The 11,511-nt window shown below is 34.7% G+C and overlaps 1 protein-coding gene across 1 annotated transcript; it reads left to right on the top strand.

Annotated features, from left to right (window-relative positions):
* Positions 1-3,958: 3,958 nt before the first annotated feature.
* Positions 3,959-10,668, top strand: LOC132188271 (protein NUCLEAR FUSION DEFECTIVE 4). The gene is made up of 3 exons (XM_059602692.1): positions 3,959-4,462; positions 8,588-9,471; positions 9,888-10,668. The coding sequence occupies exons 1-3, from the start codon at positions 4,133-4,135 to the stop codon at positions 10,351-10,353; spliced, it is 1,680 nt and encodes a 559-aa protein (XP_059458675.1). The 5' UTR covers positions 3,959-4,132; the 3' UTR covers positions 10,354-10,668.
* Positions 10,669-11,511: the final 843 nt, after the last annotated feature.

Below are 11,511 nucleotides of genomic sequence, written 5' to 3'. Positions count from 1 at the left end.
AAGAAACTCTGTTTTATAAGGAAATACGTTTCTTTATAAAAGGAATCTTCATACATAATGAATAATCTCACATGATGACTGCAATTAATGACATCTACTATAGTCTTAGATTGCAAATGCAATGTACTGCCTTTGTCTGCCACGCGACCAACCCTTATTAAGGACTTAATTTTGGGAGTGAAAATGTTTTTTTCTTTTTTCGAATTATAAAAAGTAAAAGATTCCCGCTCAAACTTTATGTTAATAATAATAATAATAATAACAGCCGCACCAACAACAACAATAGCAATAATATATAATAACGACAATTTTTGGTTACCGTTCCATGTCCCAAAAGGGGGCAAAGAACAAAATGATAGTCAATACGCATGATATCCATGTTTCAGGAGAGGGGACACCTGAAATTGTTCAGCCAATCTGGGACATTGGATTATTATCCTCTCTGCAATTTGGTTGAAGAATCCACGGCCTATTTTTCAAATAAGCCTGTCCGGTAAAATCTACCCAGTTCTATTTAAAAAGAAAAGGTAAGAAAGAGAAAATTGAAAAAAAGGAAAATGGGTTGCTTTTGCTGGCTGTTAACGTGGCAATTAATGGAAGATCTAGGGTTTATTGCCTTTTTGAGTTATTTATTTATTTATTTAGCAAAAATGTAAGTTGGGAAGACTAATCGTGGCTATCCTACTTAGGCGTGATCATAGTAATACTTATTTATTGGGAGCCGCACAGGAAGGACCTATACAGTGAGAATCGCAGGGAGCGCGTTCCCTCAAGTTCGACTGAGTCATAACCTGATCCAACCCTACCAGGACATCAATAAAAATTCAATACGACTAATACTAATTAAGCATATGTGGAGATTCTCCCTTGGTGGTGTCTTTTGAGTATGTTGTTTCCTTTTCTATTCGCACATAGAGCCCAAACAAATTATTAATTTTGTTTTTTATATATAAAAAAAGGCTTTAAGTTTTTGGTTGGAAAAAAGAACAGGCACTCGGTACTTCTTTCAAAGTAACACACAATTTGGAATATTATTTCAAATTATTAAAAATTTAAAATGTGCCTCTTGTTTTCCACAAAAAAATAAAAATAACTTTTTTTTTAATAAGACAAATATCCCTATTTTTTTTTTTTAAAAAAAAAGAAGAAAATAAATAATAAAAAAAATTTTAAAATGGCTTAACGAGCCACCCCCTTTGTTTTTTTTTTTTCTAAGTTTTTAATTTTAATTTAAGAGTGTATGTGTTTTTTTTTTTAAAATTTTTTTTTTTATTATTTGATAGCATCTCGCTGAGGCCTAAATTAGGGCCTAAACTCCCATTGTGTTATTAATGGGCTTGTATACACCAAATGAGCATAGAGGGCCACACTGCTCTAAAAATGGAGGCCCAAATGAGAATTTACGCCAGGCCGAACCCAAAGGCCAACAAGCTCAATGAGAGAGGTTTAAGAGATTGGGAAAACTTATTTCCCATTGCGGAGCGGAGTGAGCCTGGGTGAACTATTTAGTACTGAAGCTTTACCCATGGAGGATTGGATATGGCTGTTAACGTTGGATTTGGATTAGTTGCTGTAAAAAAATAAAAATTGTATCATATGTGCTGTAATTGTTTTATTGGTCCAGAATTAATTTTAAAAAAAAATTAAAATCACTACAAAATTAAATCCAAACCGATTGAACTATCTCTCGAAGACTTTTGGGTACATGATAAGATATTATTGGTTTTTAGCTTTTTGATTAGAGAAAAAAAAAAAAAAAAAAAGTTCTTAGATTTAGGAGGAAGGTAAGTGTCTTCAATTATAGTGGTGTAGTATCTGAAAGGGACAAGAGTCTGTCTTTGGATTTTTTGTGGTGTTAGTTTTATTGATGGGTCCAGCCAGTCCAATTTTGTTTTGACACGAAGATGTAGGGTAGGGTATATGCTCCCTTCATCAGGAATAAATCCTCTACATCTTAATACTTACCCCCAACTGGTTAGGCCAAATAAGAAGGCACAATTGTCTTTAAATGATTCAAAATTTAATTTTTTATTCATTATTTTTGCTCATTAAAGTAATTTAAAATTAAATTTCACCAAATACAAAAAGAATGGGACAAGAATTAGTGTACACGTGTGTCCAAAAGGAGCTTTGACGTGTACAACCTCACCACGAAAATGACGGCAAAGCCTTCTACTCTGTGCCACGTCGCAATGACTTTTTCCATGATGTTTACTACTGAAGCTGGTGGTGGTGGAAATCACATCAAACAAACAAGGAAGTAGTGGATGAGATGAGTAATGGAATGTTGGTCGAAGTATTTAAGGCCTCTTTGTGATTGCAATCGGTAGGTTTGAAAGTGTGTTTAACATTTAAAAAGTTGTTTTTAAGGGTTTAAAGAATTAAAAAAATAGTAAAATTACACTTTTGCCAATTTTTTTTTTTTTAATTAAAAACTATATTTCTCAAACGTAATTCTAAACGGACTCTTAATAAGCTTGTTTGAAATTGAACTTTTGTTTTGGCTAAATACTTTTTTGTGCTCTGTGATTTAATAATTTTATTTTTTTTGTCCACTCAGCTTCGTTTTTTGTATCACTGATAATACCTCAATAATGATTAAAAATAGAGATGACACCTCCATCTAAATTTCGTCAAAAAATTGACGGAAATTCACGTCAACATTCCTAACAATTTGACATATCTTCATATACATAATTAAAAATAAAATAAAAAAATTTTAAAAATTTTAAAAACTAAAATGAATAAAAAAAATTAAAAAATTATAATAAATAATTAAGAAAAATAACTGGAAATGGGTGGTTTGGCAGCCCAAAAGGCCAATTTAAAAAAATTCTCAAATTATAACTAATTATTGATTTTTTTTATTTTTTAACAAGCATTGGTCCAAGGGTTGATATTGTTAGGTAATTGGAAAATAAAAATGTAGTTTTTAGCGGTACTCATTTTGAAAATGTATTATATGTTTTTTTTTAATTAATTAATTTATTTTTATTTCTTTACTTTATCAGATAGCACTCACATTGTACTAGTCAAAATATTGGTTAGCACTCAAGAAAAAACACACCAAAAAATGCTCTACATCCTGCTAGTAATTTTGAGTCTTTGACTAATGATTTGACTAGCCGTTATAGTGCTCAACAAAAATGTGCGCATTGTAACTTAACAATGCATAAGTTAAATTAAAAATAGTCTTTAAGAGGTAGTTTAATCAGTTGGGATTACGCCTAATAAAATGCAAGTCACTAATTCAAATCTCTTTTTCCCTATTATGTAGACATGTCAAAAAAAAAAAAAAAAAAAAGTTAAATTAAAAACAAAAATAATCTTATTCTCTCTCCTGTTTGAAAATAGTGAAAATAAGTAATGCACGAATATTGTAAATGGAATAATGAAAGTAAATAATTAAAATGCTAAGTTGAATGTATGTGCAGATGTGCTTTAAAAAATTAGGAAGCAAAAATAAAAAGAAGGTATTCTTTAGCAAAAAATGTAGGTAACAAATGTAAATACTCTAAGAAAATCTCCGGTAGAGTAGCTAAATGATGAGCGATTTTTCCCATCGAGCAGACTCGCCAAAATACCTTTTTTGTTACACTAAATAATTAGAATCGATTATTCATTGCAGCACATTACATCATTAAAATATTGTTTATCTCAAATTTTTTTTTTTTTTCTTTCTCTTCTTTAAGAAAATAATAAAAAAAAAACCTGAAAAATAATATTTAAACAAAAGTGTGCCCGCTTGAGAGTAGAATACCCTATAGTATACGCATTGTGAGTCACGGGTCCCCAAGTCCAAAGTGCCAATGTATTGAAAAACAGTAGAGTATTGGTGCGGGTATGGGGCAGGCTCATTCCGACTTGGAGTGGTCGTGGCTCCATCAACCAAGATGGGTCAATTTCATGGTAAACGACAGCTATTCTGTTTTTGGCAACCGGGAAGGGACCACGCTTCAGAAAACCACACGGTCGTTGTCTCACAAGATATTCCCAACCTTTTAAATCCCCTTTTTATCTCTCTTTTTTTTGATCGAATTCTTCACCAAATCTCTCTTCCAATTGATACAGGGATCAGTGTCACACTCCAACACACACCCGAGAAATACACAGTGAATAGCTTATTTATCCAATGCCAAAGCAAGTTCTGAAAGCAGGAAGCAGACCGCCATGGGTGGGTTTGGCAGCAGCAGTTTGGATCCAAATAGCGGCCGGCAATGCGTACAACTTCCCGCTCTACTCTTCAGCACTCAAATCCATCATGGGCTACAGCCAGCAGCAGGTGACGATCCTTGGAGTGGCCAACGATATTGGAGAGAGTGTGGGTATTCTCCCTGGTATTGCCTGCAATAAGTTCCCTCCTTGGTCTGTGCTTTTGGTTGGTACCGTGCTCTGTTTCTTTGGATATGGTGTTCTCTGGCTTGTTGTTAGCCAGACTGTTCAGAACTTGCCTTACTGGCTGGTGAGCGACCATTTCAGCACTCTATCCCAATCTTGTTTTGTTTTATTTTACTTCAAAAACCGCCCGATTTTTGGATACGATATGAACTTGATCGCCTAAAACGGTAGCTGGTGAGTTTGTTTTTATCCAGGAATTGAAGTTCTGCATACCCCGGTTCTGAATTTGATTGTTTTGGCGTTATTGCTTGATGGGTTCTTTGTCTTTACGCATATCGTTTGAAATTGATTGTCTGAAACTGAAACTACTGGCTGGTGAGCTTAGTTTTCCCAATTTTTTTTTTTTGCATGCCCTCTTTTGTATTTGATTGTTTTGGAATTATTGTTTGGTGGGTTCAATTCGTACCATTTGAAATTGATTGTGAGAAAGAACTGACTGGTAAATTAGTTTTTTGCACATCCACTCTTGCATTTGATTGTTTTGAAATTATTGCTGGATGGGTTCAATTGTTTTATTGCATATTTTCTATACGATTTGATTTGTCTGTGATAACTGTCTTTGAGTTCATATATTTTCCATATTTTTGGTTGGAAAAAGTGTAAATCTTTGTACTTTTTGTAAATTTGATCGTAGAATGGATTATAATTAATTTCTTGAACTGGGTTTGTCTGAAAATAGAGTGTTGGTGGCTTATGTATAAAATTTCGATGAGGATTGCATGACCATAGCAGTTCATGTGTTTGGGCGATTTCACTTATTTTCTGCGAATTTTTGTTTGCATAGCTGCCCACTAATATCTTAAAGCTTGGTGAAATTGGTGTTGTAATTTCGTAAATTAGTCTGCGGTTTAGCATTACTACTTGCTGACTTGTCATCTAGATACTTTAAGGAGCTACTAAAAATACTGTGGACCTTGTTGAATCTTCATATTTATGCTGAAAAAGTTACATTGAAAGCAGTGGAATTTTAATTATTCTTGGAAGGGTATGTTGCGACAGTTCTCTACCACTATCATAGCTTATAATTGTGAAGAAAATCTTGAACTTTGGGCTTACAAATGATAAGTTATTGATTTGTTACTGTTTTTACATTTTTTTTCCCACCTCTTTTAATCTTCATCCTTGTGAGGAAAGGTCCAAATGCAACATAATGGAGCTCCTATAAATGCTCAAAAGTGGTGTAGGCTGTAAAATTGTTTATATATCAACATGTTAGGAGTTAGTATCTTTAATTGGATTTCAGTTGCATTGTGGCCAGGAAATTTTGGAAGTCTGCTTTTGAATTTCCTCATGTTTCACTAGATCCCCATGTTCAGATTTTCCCTTGGACCAACTTTTCATCTCTCCAGACCAAGCATGGGCAGGGTTTTGCTGATCACAAGGATCTGGATCAGGTCAGCGGTAATAAGTGATTTTGGCAGTGGATAGTACAAAAAAACACTCATCACTCTAAAGTTTTTCGGTGAGTGGATGGGATGCTATTGCATGTCATAGTTATCATCTTAGACACATCTATATAATAATAGGAGATTAATGAAGTCACTGGTGATTTAATGATGGTTTACCTAAACTTGGAATTCGTTAGAGAGATAGTCTAATGTAAAGTTGAGTTGAAGAATGGACAGAACAAACTAGTTAATTCGAATAACTTCCCAAAGTATGGGCGTTAATGAGGAAAATGCTAAGGAAATTACAATGTTTGTGGTTGATGAGTGTTGCAAAATTCAATGGATAGGAAATTCTCTATGATTGGTGCTTAGGGAGGCTGGTGGTTCAAGAAAAAAAGAGTTGGTAACTATGTAGATGAGATTCGGAAGCAAATGTTTAAGCAATTAACTGTTGAAACAGATTATATTTCTCAAATTATTAGTTTTATCACCTCAATATTTATCATAGTTTACTACATTTTAAGCATTTATCACCTTAGCATTTACCATATTTTACGACATTTTAAAATTGATAAATGCTAATGTGAGAAAATCTTAACCATTTAATTTGAAAATGGTTATTGAGATGTGATTTTGTCTTTGCTTATGTAATGGATGAACTTAGTAGATCTATTTAGGATAAGGTCCCATGGTGTATACATTTTTGCAGAAAACATTGATGATACTATAATGGAAGCTAACTCTACTTATCAAAAAAATAAAATTAATAAATAATGGGAGCTAACTCTAAGCTGGAAGTTTGGGAGGGTGCTTTAAGTTTAAGGTTAAGGAGGATTAAAATCAAGTATATGCAATGCAAGTTCAGTGTTGCATAGGTTATTTGGAAATGCTTCATAATCTTTGTCCTCTATTAGAAAATTTTCTATTTATAGAAGTGTTTATACAATATTCTAGATTAAGATAGCTCACTCATACAGCTCACACTAGGAATTGGATGACGCGAAGAATTCGTTGCTGTAGAATATCTGTTGAGGTAAATGAAAAATTCTATAGGAGTACTATAGGACCTGTTATGCTTATGGGTAAAGAATGTTGGGTTGTAAGAAGTAAAATATCCATAAAATCTAAGTAGTTGAAATGAGAATGTTAAGATGGATGAATGAGATACTAGGAAAAATAAGATAAAGAAGATATGTTCACAAAATGAGCCTAATCAAAATGAGATTATTAAGATGGATGAGTGAGATACTATGAAAGATAAGGAAAGACATCATCTGTTCAAAGGCAGGGATAGACCTTTTTTGATGAATAGATTAGAGAAAGTGGCTTAAGATGGTTTGATAATGTGCAATGGAAATTGACTAATGTACCGATGAGAAAGAGTGATTTAATTAAATTGAGAGAGTGAAAAGAGGTGGAGAGAGGCATAGATTGACATGGGTAGAAGTAGTGAAAAAGGGTATGCTAATTAGGGAGGTGATAAATAGCACGAATTTAAGTATGATAGAATGATGGAAAAGAATAAATATGGCCGATCCTGATAATGAGGTTCCATAGCAAATTCCAATTGAATTGAGATTCGGGTTAAGGTTGAGTTGAGTTGAATGAAGTATTATTGTATGTTTCCTTTCTCAGCAGGGATTTATATATCGTCTTAAGAATATTTGATGAGCTTAAATGAAAGACAATATATTGAACCAGACCTGTTGTGCTGTCATATATTTGACTTACTCGTAGGTTTTTTGCTGATGTTTGAAAAAGGAAAATGTCATATAGAAAGTAAATTCAATTGATATGTTGTCATACACGGATAGACAGACAAGCATCTATATATGTATGAACTCATGGCCAATGCAAAGGAGTAAACGCTTCATCATTGTGCATGAGGTGCTTATGCAGATTTATTGGTTCATATTCAAATGTAGACACAAAGACACAAAGATATCATCCTATTTTAAATTAGACATCATTACCATAATTTTTCCTGTTATGCAAGTGTCTATCCTGTTCATTCTTTTTCTAATATCATGTTCATTTTAATTCCATGTTTCCCTTTAGTTTTTTTTAATGCTTTTATGAAGGACAATTATGTTGGTTTTTTGCTTCATTTGCTTTTTTAATATTTGTGTTTGACCAGTTCATTTCCAGCATGATACTTTTGATTGCACCTTTTCAAGTTGGTAGATTCCCCATGATTTTGGGCATTTCTGTCTCTGTATATGTTGGTTTTAGTTGATTTGTCAATCTGTTATCTTCATGCAAGCTACGGAGCTACCCTTGTCATTTTAGAATTATTATGTGAACCTATTGGCAATGCAATCCTACTTCTTATTAGGAATCAGCAATGTGACTAAAATGAGTCTTCCGAATCAAAGTTTCCTTCTCCATAATCCACATGTGAATAACTATTTAGATAGTCCTGCATTATCTTTTCCAATTACAGGAAAGAGATTTAATATTCCTTTTTTTTTGTCTTTCGGATGAAGAGTTGTCAATTTTTTAACGAAATAACAAAGACCACATGGAAGTAAGTTCATTATGTCAGTGGAGGAGATTTGTTTCTATAAATAAACAATAATTCATTTGAAATATTGACATCTTTTTCCCTTGAGCTGTTATTTATTTATTTTTTATAGACCCTTGAGCTGTTTGTAATCACTGCTAATTTCTTTTGTTTCCATCATAACATCACATGCTTTAATTTTTTGTGTTATACTTGCATTTAGAATTTTGGTAGTATTACATACATATCCCCTTTCTAGAATATGTAGGTATAATCTGTATCTCCAATTCTATGGCAGTTATGGCTTGCACTATGCATTGCCACCAATAGCAGTGCATGGCTTGGCACATCCGTGCTTGTAACCAACATGAGAAACTTCCCTCTCAGTAGGGGCACTGTTGCTGGCATTCTCAAAGGTTATATTGGACTGAGTGCTGCAGTATATACAGTAATATATATGGTGCTTAATGACTCATCATCAAAACTATTGGCGTTCCTTGCACTTGGGCTTCCTGTTATGTGTTTAGCCATGATGTACTTTATACGGGCTTGTACTCCAGCTTCTGGAGAAGACTCTTCAGAGCACGTCCATTTTCTTTTCACCCAAGCTGCTAGTGTTTTGCTTGCTATATATCTTCTCTCAACCACAGTGATAAGTGACACAGTTTCTCTAAGTGACACTGTTACCTACATTTTAATTGCCATAATGGTTATCCTTCTGATGTCCCCCCTTGCAATTCCTCTGAAAATGACACTTTTTCCTGCGAAGAAACTTGGACCTACCCCGGCTACTTCTTCAGACGATTTGGTTGGTTCAACCCAAACAGATCCTTTGTTAATACCATCTTCATCGGCTACACATCTTGGAAGTTTCTATGAGAACGATGATGCCTCAGATGTGGAAACACTTCTTGCTGTTGGGGAGGGGGCAGTGAAGAAGAGAAGGAGACCTCGTAGGGGAGAGGATTTCAAGTTTCGTGAAGCTCTTATCAAGGCTGATTTCTGGCTTCTTTGGTTTTCATACTTTCTGGGGGTTGGTTCGGGAGTAACAGTTCTTAATAATCTGGCTCAGATTGGGGTTGCAGTAGGTGTTGATGATACAACAATGTTGTTGGCACTCTTCAGCTTTTGCAATTTTGTGGGTCGTCTTGGCTCGGGTGCTGTTTCTGAACATTTTGTCAGGTCATTACTCATTTCCTGCGATTTAACTGGTCATATAATAGGTTGAAATATGAATCTCTCTCTCTCTCTCTGGTTGAAAAGGCTTTGAACCATGGCTCACTTTTTCATTGAGCATACCTAGCATGATTTTTCTTGATAAATTTTTATTGCCCCTTACATGCATTCTTTTCCTTTTCTCTTCCCTTTTTCTTTTTTGACTTAGGGAAAGAGCAAAGTTAATTGCAGTATTATATTAAAGATTTTCTAAAAAATTATCTTTCTAAATTGTGTTCTAACATTGGAGTTTATGACCTAAATTCTTGTAGTTCTGAATTGCAGAGTAAATTTTTTTACCTTTTGTGTTTTTGATAGGTGTTATTTTCTTGCTATTTTGTGCAGCAATAATACTAACTTAGATGAGATTATGTTTATTACAGATCGAGATTACTTCCTCGCACATTTTGGATGATATGCGCACATATAATCATGATCATATCATTCCTTCTATTTGCATCAGCCCTCAATGGTACTATCTATGTTGCAACTGCTCTGCTTGGAATCTGCTATGGTGTTCAGTATTCTACAATGGTCCCCACTTCCTCTGAGATTTTTGGTTTAAGGCATTTTGGAATAATCTACAATGCCATGGCATTAGGCAATCCTATTGGTGCAATCCTCTTCTCAGCTATTCTTGCTGGTTATGTATATGATGCAGAAGCTGCTAAGCAAGGAGGGTCTACCTGTGTAGGTGCCGATTGCTTCAGGCTCACTTTCCTGGTTCTAGCTGGCGTTTGTGGCCTGGGCACTGTCTTGAGCATAATTCTGACCATTCGAGTACGACCAGTTTACCAATTGCTTTATGCTGGCGGTTCTTTCCGACTTCCTCAGAATTCAGACCACTGAGACTGGAGTTACTATTATCTGATAGGATCAGAGGCATACGGGTTTTGTGGAGGTATGATTCAATAAAGTTAGATGCCTAGCTAGGGAATATCCACATGCCTTTGCTCTGTATTATTTCTCCCCAAGCTGATTTGTTTGTTGTGGGCCTGCTAATGGCAATTTGTTTGGGGGGGGGGGGCTTTGAGGGAGTGTATTTTTTATGTATCAACACAATCACATGCCATCTTGAGATAAAACATTCCAAATTTTGACATAATTTATCCTGCTGTATCTTTAGCTTGGTTGGTGTGCTTTTCAGCTTACTTTGAAGACACTGCATATTTTGAGATCACATTTTAACACCTCCATGGCAATAACAAAAAGGTATGGAGAGAGGGGATCCCCCTGCCTCAGACCTTTCCTTCCTTCAAAATACCCTACAAGTGTTCCATTTAAGGCAACCAAGTACTTAGGGGTAGAAATACACTCCCTGACCCAACTAATGAATTTAGAAGGAAACCTAAAACACCCAAGACAATATAAGAGAAACTCCCAATCCACAGAATCATAGGCTTCCCAATTTGTATTCTTGGAGTTCCAAACCTTCACCAACTTGTGAAAATAGGAGGTTATTCTGATCCCCAAGGTTGAACCATTTGTTCCTTTCCTTCTGTTGCACTCATTGAATTGAGCCCTCATTTACTATTTGGGAATTTAGGTAAGATAAGAAATGATGAGACATGAAATGACGTACAAACTTCTCTTCTGTCTGTTTGGATACCGGCAAATTTATTACGAGTATTTATGGTATGGCAAAAATATATTATGGATCCCTGAGAAGTGTAGCCCTCTCGCTTCATTTACTTGGTATATTTCTCATGTCATTCAAATATCCAATCTTAGGAAATGTATGTGTCATTTTAACCATTTCTTTTCTCTTCCAAACACACTTTGGCTTCCAATTGAAAAACTTGTTTGTTTACCCAAAGATAAGTGTAGAGAGAATTGTTCATGTAAAGTTTGTGTATGGAAAAAAATCTTCAATCTATGCCCCCAGACCATTTAGTAATTGAGTTTAATTAGTGTTTACCCCAATTTTTGTCTTCCTGATCAAAAATGGTAAGTTGGGTACGTTGGGTTACTATTTGGTAAGGGGTGAAACTAGCTTATGGCTTGAGC

Source organism: Corylus avellana, chromosome ca7 (assembly GCF_901000735.1).
Source record: "Corylus avellana chromosome ca7, CavTom2PMs-1.0".
NCBI classification, from domain to species: Eukaryota; Viridiplantae; Streptophyta; class Magnoliopsida; order Fagales; family Betulaceae; genus Corylus; species Corylus avellana.
This window is presented reverse-complemented; position numbering and strand designations above follow the sequence as displayed.

Coding starts and splice junctions, on each gene's coding strand:
- LOC132188271 (XM_059602692.1), top strand. CDS start 4,133: ATGCCAAAGCAAGTTCTGAAAGCAGGAAGCAGACCGCCATGGGTGGGT. Junction 4,463..8,587: donor AGAACTTGCCTTACTGGCTG/GTGAGCGACCAT, acceptor ATTCTATGGCAG/TTATGGCTTGCACTATGCAT. Junction 9,472..9,887: donor GTTTCTGAACATTTTGTCAG/GTCATTACTCAT, acceptor TGTTTATTACAG/ATCGAGATTACTTCCTCGCA.